This window comes from Arvicola amphibius, chromosome 10, assembly GCF_903992535.2.
Source record: "Arvicola amphibius chromosome 10, mArvAmp1.2, whole genome shotgun sequence".
NCBI classification, from domain to species: domain Eukaryota; kingdom Metazoa; phylum Chordata; class Mammalia; order Rodentia; family Cricetidae; genus Arvicola; species Arvicola amphibius.
In genome coordinates, this window is record NC_052056.1 from 120,397,871 (window position 1) to 120,412,356 (window position 14,486).

The window sequence follows — 14,486 nt, forward strand, 5'->3', positions numbered from 1 at the left end:
AGCACAGCTGAACTTGGACTTCTTGTTTATGTTTTGTGAGTTTTCCCTTTATAATAAATAAAAATATAATTGTTTTATCTTTTAGCTAGCCTGGTTATTTCCCGAATTGAGCTAACTTCTACAGTTGGTGCCCGAATTGTGGGGCTCCGGTCTCCAGCAGCTCTAGCCAGTCGCCATTAGGCTCCATGTTGCTCATTTGGGTATAGAATTTCCACGCAGTGGCCCCGAGTAGCCGCAGTCCTTCATATTTTTTCATTAAACATCTCAGCTGGCTTCTGGGCCCAGTTTTTTCCTACACCGTGGAAACTCAGGTGGGATGTGGGCTTCCCCCGGGGTGCCTCTGTTTGACATTGCTACCTTGCTATTCTTGTGCTTGTGTGACTGCTGACCAATCAGGGACCTCTGTGGAGCATAGTCTGTAATTTACACTAAATAACTGTTTTTGAGTGTATCTTTCAGCATTTAACGCTAAAATCAGATTCAAACTGACCACACGGCTACAAGTGTGCCATGACACCTACTGGTAGATAATGGTTATTGCCCCTACTCCAGCTCAAACTCAACCACCGGTAAGATTTATAATTTAAAAGGGCAAGATTATGGACAATTCAGTAATCCAGTTCAATGGCTTTTTTACTTATAACATGTACGATGTTATGCAAGGCTTATATGATTTCTTTCCTACATCCCTCTATTTGATTCTGGGGATTAGCTTTGTTCTTCATTTTTTTCCTTAAAAACATGGTTTGATAATAGGGCCAAGAATGACACACCTTGAAAAATGATAGTCTTTACAGACTGATACTAACCAACTAAAAAGTAAATTCAGCACTATGGAAAAGGATACAACCAATATGACAAACAAAACTCAGTCAATGAAAGAGGGTGTTGAGACACTGTCTGAGAGAATTCATACTGCTGAATGTATCAATCAGACTCTGTCAAATGGTTATGTTAGATTGACTGTTAGAATGCCCCTCCAGGAAGATAATATGCATATTATAAAAATTATGAGCTGGGCGGTGGTGGCGCACGCCTTTAATCCCAGCACTCGGGAGGCAGAGGCAGGCGGATCTCTGAGTTCGAGGCCAGCCTGGTCTACAAGAGCTAGTTCCAGGACAGGCTCTAGAAACTACAGGGAAACCCTGTCTCGAAAAACAAAAAAAAAAAAAAAATATGTCCAAGGATGAGACGTTATCTTTACGGGACAGACTTCACACCTTGGAATCCTCAATGAGGGCATTAGAACAGAACACTGGACAGGAGATCCAAACTTTATAAAAGGCAATGGTAAAAAGATTTGAAAAGATTGAGGAATTTGTCAAATTTGAAAACCAGGGACAAAAGGTACAAAGACAAAATGTAACCTCATCAGTATGTACCAAATTCTGGGATAGCTTATCCAGAGTTATACTTGCTTTTCCAGTGGTATCATCAGAAAGAGCATCTGGTACCAAATACCCTACCGTAGTTAAAGAATATACATGGGAGTCCATATGTATGGCTGATCTAAGGAAATTAAACAAGCAATTGTATCTTATGGAATATATTCGTCCTTCATTAAGAAAATGGTCAAAATGTGGGCTTCAAGCAACAAAGCAACACCACAAGACTGGATTCAGTTGATCTCAGCAGTCCTAAAAAATGGACCTCAGTTGCTTTGGAAATATTATTGGAGAGAAGAAGCAAAAATTTTAGAGAAACAGGGAAAAGCAAAAGGACTTAAGATTTCCCAAGATCAAATTCTGGGTGAGGGTCATTACTCTCATCCTTAGGATCAGGCTCTTTACGATGAACACACCTTGTCCCTATGTAGCACAGCAGCTTTAAATGCTTGGGACAGGATTCTGGAATCAAGAAAGAAAACTGAATGATATATTAGGGTTAAACAGGGTCAGAGAGAACCCTTTAGTGACTTTTTACAAAGTCTAACTAAGGCTGTAGAGATAGGGGCAACAGACCCAGAAGCGAGATGTGTACTAACTGAATCTTTGGCTTTTGAGAATGTCAACTTAGAATGCAGAAAGATCCTTGGGCCTTTAAAGGTCAGATCAGCACCAAAGGATTAATGGATCTTCCATATAATGAATGTGAGACACTTGACTACAGTACTGAAGCTTGGCTAGGAGAAGCAATTTCCAATGGTATGAGGAGACATCAAAATACCACATGTTTTAATTGTGGTAAAACAGGACATCTGAGAAGGGATTGTAGACAAGGAATTCCTAGGAATAATGTCTCCTCTGGGAATGGCAAGAATAGGAGGATTCAGCTTTCAGGTATATGTAGGATGTGTGGCAAAGGCTGACATTGGACCAATGAATGTAGGTCAACAAAGGACAGACAAGGCAAACTGATACCATCGGAAAACTCCTTGGGGGGGCCTGAACTGTGGTCCAATCATTCCCAGTTACTGTGAAAAATGTGTCTCACCAGAAAAAATTTAAAGAAATCCAGTGCCTACTGTAAAAAAAACATACTAGTCTGGATGATGGAATAGATGTGGAGGATGAATCGAACACTCCAGTAGAACATAGGAAATGCATATTCTGGCAGACTTCTATAAATGATCAAAGACCAAAGCTAAGAGTGTGTATAAATGACATTTTATTGAAGGCTTACTAGACACGGGTGCGAATGTAAGTATTATTACCCCCAAATTGTGGCATTTGAATTGGCCTCTTCAAGAGGTAGATGTTCAGTTCCTCTAGAAATTGGAACCCTATCTCAAGTAAAACAAAGCACGAGATGGGTCAAATGCATAGGGCCAAAAGAACAGAGAGGAAGGCTGAGGCCATATGTGGCTAATATTGCAGTGAATTTGTGGGGTCGAGACCTACTGCAGCAATGGAATACCCAGTTAATATTCCTGCAGCCCCAAAAACTTATGTTTCTGGGGAGGTCCCTGATCGTTTAGCATAGCAAGACAGCAATGCCGAACAGAGGCACCTAGGGAAGCTTGTGTCCTGCCAGAGTTTCCAGGATGTAGAAAAAACTGGAGACAGATTATATCACTTTGCAGCCCAGGCTGCTCTATAGTCCAGGCTGACCTTAAAGTTGCAATTCTTCTTCCTTAGTTTCCCAAGAATGGGCTACAGTTATCTTCATGTTACAGGTGATGTTTCCTCCTAAATTCGCTCTGATCTCAATCATGGTAGCAGTGCCAACTCTTGTACTTTGCAAGGACAATTTATGGCTGGGTACTAAGAGCCACCAAAGGTTCGGCAGACAATAAAGGAAAAGCAAAATGACATCATTCAGAGAGAGAGAGCAGTGAGCTGAACAATCATAGGAAGGCTGCCTCTAGGACCTGGACCTCCAAGTCTGGCCTGCCGTTTCTCTTCCTCTTATCTACCGTTGGTGTTCCTTCCTCCAAGAGGCAGATGCTTCCTAAAAGCTGTTCTTAGCCACACTGTAGTCTATTACAAACAGCTGCACCAGACATAGGTGATCTCTCAAGTTTACCAGGGGAAAGGGCAACAGGCCAACAGGCAGCATGCTCCTTGGAGGTGGGTGGTGGTGTGGGACAATGGTCTGTATTTTGCCAATTATATTTTAAATTAATGCCGATTGGCCAGTAGCCAGGCAGGAAGTATAGGTGAGACAACCAGACAGGAAGTAGAGGAAGGTCAATGAGAACAGGAGAAGAACAGGAGAATTCTGGAAGAGGAAAGCCCATTCCTCTGCAGTTCTGATCAAGCCACAGAACAAGCAAGATGTGACTGCCTCACTGAAAAAGTTACCAAGTCACGTGGCTAACATAGACAAGAATAATGGGCTAATATATGTTTTAAGAGTTAATAAGAAGCCTGAGCTAATGGGCCAATCAGTTTATAACTAATGTAGACCCCTGTGTGATTTTCTTGGGACTAAACGGCTGGGGGACCAGGCAGGACAGAAACCCTGATGACAGGGCGAGGTCTGCTTTGGTGTTCTTCCCAGAACTATTTCATTTCTTTTACCTGGTTAGTTTGTCTCAGACCACAGGTGCAAGCCCTACTTCAGGGTTCCTGCCTCACCCTTTTTACCCTAATATTTGCACACTGTCATCTACAATCTTTCACCTATACATGCCTGTGACTACTGGGTCGGGAAGGGGGTTGATTTTTACCACTCTGTCCACAGTGACTGTCACTATACACTCTCCCAAGAAATATAAGATTCTAGGTGTGGCGAGGGTTTCATCTTGAGCTGTTCTGGTGGCTGTGCAGTGCTATTTCAGACAGTTTACAGTTTGTTTTCCTGATTTTTAATGAACTAAGTGCTATACTCTCAAGGAGGGCTCTCCTAATCTTAGCTAATAGGCAGAGCATTTTCATAACCTGAAGTGATAACTCCTGGGTCGTTGGTCAGGTATCCTAGGAACCTACAGCATGATTAATAAAAACCCAGAGATAGATATTGGGGTCCAGCATGAAGATCAGAAAAGCAGAAAAGCCAGGCACTGGCTTTTACCTCTACCTGGGGCCAAAACGGCAATCCCGCCTCCAGGAATCCTCAGAATGAGACTGAGAGCTGTCTCCTCCCATTTTATATTCCTCTCTAGGGATGGGATTAAGGGTGTGCACCACTACTGCCCAGTTTCTATTACAAACTACTGTGGTTACTGGGATTAAAGATGTGTGTCACCACTGCCTGGTTTGTAAGGCTCATACCAGTGGGGTTGTTTTACTCTCTGATCTTCATGCAAGCTTTACTTATTAAAATACAAATGAATTATCACTACAAGGACCCCACAGGAAGAACAGTTACCATTATTTTACAGTTTAATGTTTTGGGGTGGGTCACGTGGCTGATCTAACCCTTGCTAACACTTAGTACTTCCAGTTCCTTCAATAGTCAGGGGCAATCTAGACATTCCTGACAGCCAAAGCAAGTAACCTAGAACCATTTATTCTGGCTTCCACTAAGGACGGTGGCCCATGACCTACACTTTCACTCAGGACTGTGGCCCACGATCTACACCATACTTTCATGTTTTGTTCGTTTGCCACAACTTCCTTGACTCCTGGGTATTCTGGAAATGGACAACTGTGACCTTTTTCAAATCTCCATCTGGTCACTTTCTCCTTTAATCAGTCTAAAATCCTCTTGACAGCATCTTAGCACCTTCCTCTTTTGAGAGCCTCCTCTCAGCTCTTGTGTACTGCGGGTCACTGAGGACCCCAGTTTCTTTTCTTTCTTCTTCTTCTTTTTTTTTTTTTCAATTTTTATTTTCCGAGGCAGTGTTTCACGGTAGCTTTGGAGCCTGTCCTGGAACCAGTTTCTTTAGCGCCTGTGCTCCCATTTAGCTTTCTGGACACTGATTCTATGATTTTTGAAAATGTGACCTGTTTTTCATATGGTTCCTTCAACCTAGACTGATGGAACACTCTACAGCTGAGTGCTGGTTTTCTCTACAACAGCTTTTACTTTCTTGATACTTTCCCACATTAAATCAAAGAGAACGGCATTTTATCATAATCTTCTTGACATTTGAGTCTCAGTGTGTTACTGTGGAGGTGCATGACTCTCTTTTAACTCTGACAAATAATAAGAAATAAAGACTAGTATTAGCAGGTGTTTCCTTCCACTGTCTGTTGAATGAGATTTTACTTGGGCACACTGCAGATTCCACTAGATTATGTGATGCAGTGTATCAGAGATTAGAATCTTGTTTTAATTACACCATTTGTACATATGCTACACAATACAGGACATAAGAAATAAAATTAAAAGCTAGGTAGTGGTGGTACACTCTGGAGGCAGAGACAGGCAGATCTTTGGGTTCTAGGCCAGCATGGTCTACAGAGTGAGTTCCAGGACGCTAGGGCTACACAGAGAAACCCTGTCTCGAAAACAAAAACAAAATAAAACAAAACAAAACAAAAAGCCAAAACAAAAAGAAAAAAGAAAGTTACAGGGTGTAAGTGATTTGGCTTAACAGTTATGTAACACATCAATCTGAAATTCATGTTTCACACTGTGTGGTTTTAGTGTGGTTTCTAGGAAATTATTGGTACTGACTTTATTTCACTCAAAGATTTTATTACCTTGTGAAAGACTTTTTTTTTTTTTTTTTTTTTTTTTTTAAAGGCAGAGCCTCTCTATGAGCCCTGGTTGGCCTGAAACTCACTCTGTAGACATGGATTGAAGCTCACAGAAATCTACTTGCTCCTGCTTCTCAATGGCTGAGATTTAAGGCCACCTCAGGATGCTCAAGATTTATTGGTTTTTTTAAAATGTTTTAAAATTATTTTTGTTTTATGTATTTTATGTTGATTTATTTATTTTGCACACGAGTGATCTGTGTACATGTATGTCTTAATGCCAGAAGAGGGAATCAGATCCCACTAGAGATGGTTGTGAGTTACCATGTGGTTGCTGGGAACTGAGCTCAGGTCCTCTGGAAGAGCAGCCATTGCTCTTAAACTCTAAGCCATCTCTCCAGACCTAATTCGTTCTGTTTTGTTTGTTTTGTTTTGTTTTGCTTTTATCAAAACAGGGTTTCTCTGTGTAGCCCTGTCTTGGAAACTGCTCTGTAGACCAGGCTGGCTTCAAACATACAGAGAGAGATCTCATTGCCTCTGTCTCCAGAGCACTGGGATAAAAGGTATGTACCACCATTACCTGGCTGAGATTCATTCTATTTAAATGATTTTATTCTATTGTCTTTGTCATGTTCACTTCACACTTTGACGTAAAAAAAAAAACTGAAGAAGTGCAATTTGGTATTAAGTATTAAGGAACTAAATAAAAATAAATGGCATTAAGTGGTCTCTCTCCAACCCATATTCTGTCAATATTCTAAGACACAGCCCTTACTGGCAGGCTAGGTAATAACCTGTCCTATGCGTCATGCTCATTTTCTCCTCCTGTCTGAAATCACACTCCCTTCTCCTGGAAGGCTGATGTCGCTGCCAGTGTCAGCCTATCATTCTCCAGAGAAAAGACCTAGTGACCCACCATTGTGGTCAACTTTCTTTGCTCTCTTTCCGGGAAGTGAATGACTTGGTTTCCAGAGCTTATTCCTGTCTTTCTGGTGCTGGGTGCGGGTACACCCTCACACCTAAACAGCCAGAAGGGAACAGCTCCAGTGCGGGCCACCCTCACATGCAGGAGGGAACAGCTCTGGCGCTTTCCTTCTTTAAACCACATAACAAACCATGTATAAATGGAAAGTACTCAGTATAAATGCTACTACTATGGGCAAGCCTTTTTTGTGGTGGTGCTGGGAATCTACTGCCAGATCAACCAGCTCTTCTTACTTCTCATCTCTTTCCATAACAAGCACTTCATTTTCTCTAACTCTACTGAGGTACGATTCACACACCATAAAAACCAACCCATTTTAGAAACAAAATGTCAGTCCATTTCTCTGAAATCACTGCATTCTAGTTTTCCCCTCCATTTGCAGTTAATCTTCCTACTTCTCCCCAGTCCCAGGCAACTAACTAATCCACTTCCTGTCCAGACATATGTGTGTTTGGAGGATTTCATACACAGGAAGTATTTGTGCCTGGCTTCCTTTACTTAGCATAGTACGAGCTTCATCTGTATGGAATCATGTACGAGAATTTCATTTTTATGAACATGGTGTATGTATATAGTATACATACATGTTTTTATATGAAGTGCATAGACACGTATGTGCAAGTCAGAAGTTAATTCTGGTGTCTTCTATTTTCCAACTGATTTTTTGAGGCAGGGTCTCAGTCTAATTAGAGCTAACGGAGTAGACCAGGCTCCCTGGCCAGCAAACCCTGGAGATGCTCTTACTCCTGCCTCCCCAGCACTGAGGTTACACGTACATGCCACTAGCTTAGGTGGCATGGGTGCTGGGTCCCTGCTTTCAGGGTAATAAGCACGTTACTGAAGAGACCATCTCCTTGCCCCTCAGTACTTCATTTTTAAATATCAAATAATATTACACTGTATAGATAAACAATTTATTTACATACTCACCTCTATTTTTTTTGAAAAATGTATATTCTTTTAAGATCTTAGAAATCAGAAGACACTCCTAATGCTTAGTTTTTCAAGTACTTGGATGTGTTCTCTCTCTCTGAGTCACTGAATGAAACTGTCATCAATACAAAGTAACCAACCTCACAAAAAAGCCATCAAAGTCACAAGCAGGTGGACACCCACCCCACTCACTTATCTTGAAGGAAGGACCTCAGTAGCTAGCATTAGGCTCAAGCAGTCAGTGGGTACAGATTTAGAATACAACAGTGTAGCAGGTGATAGACTACAGATTGGACTATCTGTATTAGACTACTTATTGGTCTATCAAACCAAAGCCCATCATATGATTAACTAGAAGTAGAGGGAGGCCAGCTGAGGTGAACACATGGGGGTGGGGATGGGGATGACTGACAGGAGAGCCTTACTATTATTGGTGCTGTTGCCATTGAAAGTCCCGGAAGAGCTGCTACTGTCTTTCTCCTTATCTTGGTTTTCAAAGTCCATATTAAGAGACCTGCAAAAAAAAAAAATTGAACAGGTAAATTTCAGTTTTGCTTAAGAAAGAACTTAACAAGGCCAGTCATTAGACAGTGCTCTAAAATGATAAGTTACTAGGAAAATGATGACCTCTTCTGATCTATGGGTACAGTCTACCAGCGTCAGTTCAAGAATTCTCCTGACTACAAAATGCATGCCAGAGTAGCTGGATCTTTCAGTCTCTATTAAAACTCATCCTTCATTATTTCCTTTCTTTTGCTTTTTCAAGACAGGGTTTCTCTGCATAACAGCTCTGGCTGTCCTGGAACTCACTCTGTAGACCAGGCTAGCCTCAAACTCACAGGGATCTGACTGCCTGACTCTGGAGTGCTGGGATTAAAGGTGGGTGCCACTGTTGCCCGGCTTTATTTTCTTGTGATAAAAATCTGGACAAGGAAATGCTAGGTAAGAGCAAGCACATTTTGGGACTTTTATACCCAAGCAACAGTTTTTAGAGTGGGTACACAGGTGAAAACATCTTTGCTCTAACAACATTTTAAAAAATAATCTAATAAACAGCTGGGTGGTGGTGGCGCATGCCTATAATCCTAGCACTCAGGAGGCAGAAGCAGGTGGACCTCTGAGTTCGAGGCCAGCCTGGTCTACAAGTAGGAGCTAGTTCCAGGACAGTTAGGGCAGTGACACTGAGAAACCCTGCCTCGAAAAACCATTAATGAATAAATACAATAAAATAAATAAAGATAAACAAAAGCCACTTACACCAAGGTGGAAGAAAATACCTGCAATCATGTTACTGGTAAGAACTTGTAGAGAATGGCAAGAATCAAAAGCTAGGTTAACAGTCAAGTGTTGGGAAGGACAAGGCTGGGAACCTTACGCACTGAGATGCTGACGTTAATTGGGTCTGACAGTCTGGCCAACAGTCCAATCATGCATCTCATTTTGGAGTTCCAGCCTCCAGAACCCCGAGAAAGTACATTTCTGTTGTCTAAGCCACCTAGGTTATATATGGTATTTTGCATGGTAGCATGAGTTAATAAGAAGTACAGATCATGTTTGTATTATTCCAACTTGTTTCATGTGTTTTGATATGTCCAATATTAGCAAATATCTTACTGTATGGTAGGAACGTGTTTTTGTTTGGGGGCACTTCATAAATGCCGGCTAGAGTAACCCAACCCGAGAGTACAGTGGGGCTGTCAGGATTGCTCAGTCAAGACTGCAGTGCAGTCCTGAGTTTGGATCCCTAGAAACCATATCATATGGTGGCACACATATGTAATCAAGTACTGGGAGAAAGGGAGTGTGTGTCACAGAGCCAGGCAATCCATGAAGCTTACTCGTCAGCCAGTCTAGCCCAACTGATGAGCTCAAAGTTCCATGAGAGACAGACTGAGGAAGAAGACACCAGCTATCTACCTCTGACCCGTACATGGCATGCATACATTACACAGACATACAAGAACATTAAATTCACTATACTGTTGTTAATTTTATTCCTACTTGTCTTGTTCAATTACTGAATGAGGGACATTTATCCTTAGTTATATTTGTGGGCTTTGTTTTCTTCTCTGTCTACCAGTTTTATTTTGAAGACCTTTTATCATATATGAATAGGCATTTAGGAGGCCCAATAAGATGACTCTGCTGCAAGTCCAGCTACCTGGATGGCATGTTGTGGAATGAGAGAACAGGTTCTGTTATCTAAAAATATTTTTTCTTCATTCCTGAAAGATTTTTTTTGCCATAGAATCTTACAGTGATGAGCTTGTCTCTAATGTCTTGACATTGTGTTTTTCTTTTCTAATGATGAACTGAGTTGTCATCTTTGTCTTTCCATCTCTGTAGATAACCCCACCCATCTGCAGATGACCCCGCCTCTTGCCTCCTTCTGGATCTCCTTTTCTAACTTGTTCTGAGCTATTATATGCAGGTTTGTGCTCTACCTTGAGGCACTGAAAGTCCAGCTTCTTGTGTTTAAAGTTTACTGAGGCTCTTGGATCTGTGAATTCTGGTTTTCAACAACTCTAAAAATATATGGCAATAATCTCACCTTTATGAAGTTGGGGATGGGTGGGGCAGAGGTCTCAGCATGTGATCCTTTTGTGGCAGCTTCCTGAAGGAGTGGTGTGACAGAAGAGGCAATGACAGGTCTCTGCTTTTCAGAGATGCTCTTCCCTGCTCCCTTTTGGGACATCTCTATTTCTTAATTTTTAGGTCCACTATCTTATTGGCAATGTCTAATAGCTGATAGTGCCATCCAGTGTATTATTTAACTTCATTCTGCAACTTTGATTTGAGGGTTGGAGAGATGGCTACGTGGTTAAGAACATTTTCTGCTCTTAAAGGATCTGGGTTTGGTTCCCAGCAGACACAAAAGCAGCTCACAACTGTCTGTAACTACAGTTCCAGGGGATCCAATCCCTTCTTCTGACTTCTTTGGGCACCAACCATGCACATAGTGCACAAACATACAGTGTAAGCAAGCACTTATACCATAAAATAATCTAAAAAAACTTCAGTTGATTTGGGTCTTTAATCAAACCTTTTCTGTATAAGAATAATATAATCACATCTGTCTTACTTCTTTGATTACACTAACATCTGTGTATTGATATGATCAATCTCAGCCAGGTAATGCCTTCTTTCTTTGCCTTTTTGCTGATACTGTGTATTTAACCTCATCTGAACACTTTTGTTCCTCATTTATGTGGTACTTGAGTTCAAACCCAGGGCTTTGTGTGTGTGAGGCAAATGGTCTACCACTGAGTTCCACTTGTTGTCTCTGCTGCTTCAAGACTTCTACACTCATGTTGGCTACTTAGTATTTTCATATCGCTATATATTTTGTCTAATTTGTCACTTGCTCAGTTGTTCTGGTGCTTATGGAGTGATGCGAAGCAGCATTCGGTCTCGGAGATTACTTTCTATCACTGAGTACTCTACATGTTTTATAGACCTAATCAGATGACCACATGATCAGATGATAATCAGATGCCATGTGAATGATAAATTGTTCCAAGTTGGCTACTGGAACAGACATTTTCTTCAGATACTGTCACAATGTTTCCTCACATGCATGGATCCATACTCTCTCAGATCTCTTTGACTCAGGGAATGCTTTTGCTGCATGGTATAGAAGCTTGAGCCAGTAAACAGGGATCACTCATTGTGAGTCAGAATTCCTTTCCTTTGCTGTCTGCAGAACACTATCCTGAAAATGTCACTTTTTGTATTTTGTATGCACGCACACGCACACACACACTGAGAGACTAATAATAATAATCAAATCTAGACTATTCAGTTTTCTAATTCTAACATTCATCTGCTTATATACATTTGGTATCTTATTTTTAGATCTACCAAAAGATCTAAATGAAAGACTAATTTAACTACCCATCCCCATTGGTCCTAGGGGAATTGTTATAGTGACTGGATGTTGGACAAACTGTTACTTCTTGCTTCTAATTAGGTCTATAAAACAACAATAAAACACATAAAAAACCCCCAAAAATCCTGTATATGACATTTTAAATGAATTTCTTTTGCCACAGTACCTGTGGTAATTTTCAGTGTACGGTTCCGTCCCTCTGTACCTAACATTCATTAGGTCTTATGACGGCGCTAATCACCTGAAGGCTGGGACGTCTAGACTGGTCTGCAGCCAGGGGAACACATAGACTGCCTCTTCCCTGTGGGCATGCTTTGGGACGATGTGCAGTAATCTGAGTTTTCAAATCCACTTATGAATATAATAACAGTAAGTACATTCGTTATGGCCACACTGCTTCTCTGACTCTCGTGATAGCTGGGTAACTTTACAAGAATCTTTATTTACATCTCTGCCCTGGGGCCAAGCTTCCACTCCTCTGGCACATCCTGACACTCTGGACTGGAAAGCTGCCAGTTGCCTTTCTGGTCTTACTGGAGGCACTGTCATCACACAGTCTCTCTACGAAGATGGGAGAATGAACCTGGGTGCTGAGACCAGTGCTAGCCAGGTTAAGGGACTATTTAGCTCTTTTAATTTATTATTAGCTGAGAGCTACTAAGAACGCTACCTTTAGACCTCCTTCCTCTTCTATTACAGCCATCCTTTCTACTTCATTTCTTATATATGTATTATGTAGATGTGTTGTGGGATATTTGTTTATGTTGTGTGATGATGTGTCTGTCTTGTCTTATCTGCCTAAGGCACCTGACTGGTTTAATAAAGAGCTGAATGGCTGGTAGGCAGGAAAGAATAGGTGGGACTTCTGGGCAGAGAGAGGAACTCAGGTATAGAATATGCGCAGCAGGAGACACCAGCAAGACAATGAAGAAGTTGGACACACATTATGGAGGATAGGTAACTAGTCATGTGACAAAACAGAATAATACAAACAGTTATACTTAAGTTATAAGAGCTAGCTGGGAACAAGCCTAAGCTAAAGGCCAAGCTTTCATAATCAATAAGAGGTCTCTGTGTTAATTAATAAGAGGTCTCTGTATCATTATTGGGGAGCTGGCAGTCCAAAGAAAGTCTGATAAGAAAGTCCAACAACATACATGTATATAAATCTAGATTCCACATATGAGGTAACAATATGATATTTATCTTTCCTATTCCAGCTGATTCTGATGAACATCTGTCTAAAGGCACAGCGAAGGAAGTCAACAAGAGGGTAACAGAATATATACCAAGAAGGCAGAAAGGGTGTATTTGTGGGAAAAAGAGGACTGGAGTGGAAGGTCACTGGTGACAGAGGATCAAGTAGAATAAGAATATACATAGGAAAGGTTACAAACCCACTTACTTGCATGTAATAAAAAATAAAAGCAGCATCAGAAAAAATAGGAGCTGGAGAGAGTTCAGCCATGAAGAACGTGCACTGTTCTCACAGAGGACCTGTGATCACTCTCCTGAACTTCAGCAGCTCGTGGCCACTATAACTCCAGCTCCAGGGAGCCAATCAACACCCGCTTCTGGCCTCCTCAAGCACCTGTACTCATATGAACAAACCCATAAACATAAATATATAGTGAAACTCTTGCAAAGAAGCAAAATGCCACACCTTGCTCCCTTAAAAAAAAACTCTCTACCTCGAAGATGGGCATGGCAGCACAGGTTTATAATCTCAGTATACAGGAGGCTGAGGCAGGATATTTTACAAATTAGAGACTAGCCTGGACTACCTAGAGGCCTTACAAAAAAAAAAAAAAAAAAAAAAGAGCAAGTACCAGGGAGATGGCTCAGCAGTTACAAGTGTGTGCTCTGTTCCAAGAGGACCTGAATTTGGTTTCTAGTGCCCAATGTGGGTGGTCAGTAACCTGTAACAACAACTCCAAGGAACTGGATGCTTCCTGGACTCAGCTGGGTACCTGTACTCACACAAACACATTCCCCAACAAATACACGTACAGATACATTCAATTTTTAAAGAGTATCTTAAAGTAAAACCCCCAAACAAATCAACCAAGCAACTAAATCCATCTCTCACTGTCTTGCTGGCAGGTCGTGTTGGAGCACAAGAAATTTATGGAGATGACCACTTCTACCAGGTCTTATGTAAGTGACCTTGAGTTTCTCAGTTGCCTAAATCCTGCTCAAAATCAAGCCTTGTCTGATCATTAAGGGTCACTGCTGCATACACAGAAATCTGTGTAAGTGAAGTGGAGGGCTGTACACGCTTGCTCAAGCTGGGAAGTGTTAGGATTGCTGGCCTGGCTTGGGCAGGCCTCTGTGACTGGAATCCAGCAATAGCTTGGTATACTCACATAGCTGACAGCAGATTCCAACTGTTTAAATGCCTTTGCAGAAGACTTCTGCCTTGGAGTGCTGGGACTATTTTGAATTATGGGCTTTTATCCTCACTTACTTGGTAACTTATTAACTACGGACATCAAAGTGTTTGGCTAGACCTTGAACAGTCTGTTCTGTCTTCATAGATGATTACTCTCATTCCCCCAGCCCTGTCCCACCACCACAATCTTATTACTGCTATACAATAACATAATATGCCAACACACCAAAATGTTATTACTGTACACTCCATTCAAAT

The 14,486-nt window shown here is 41.4% G+C and overlaps 1 protein-coding gene across 2 annotated transcripts in view; it reads right to left on the reverse strand.

Moving 5' to 3' along the window:
* The window catches only part of Sppl3 (signal peptide peptidase like 3), a 102,511-nt gene that overhangs the window by 23,363 nt on the left and 64,662 nt on the right, over positions 1-14,486 (reverse strand). For both annotated transcript variants that reach the window (XM_038344539.2, XM_042055869.1), the window contains exon 3: positions 8,373-8,461. In XM_038344539.2, coding sequence (XP_038200467.2) covers positions 8,373-8,461 — 89 coding nt within the window. The remainder of the gene's footprint in view (positions 1-8,372; positions 8,462-14,486) is intronic.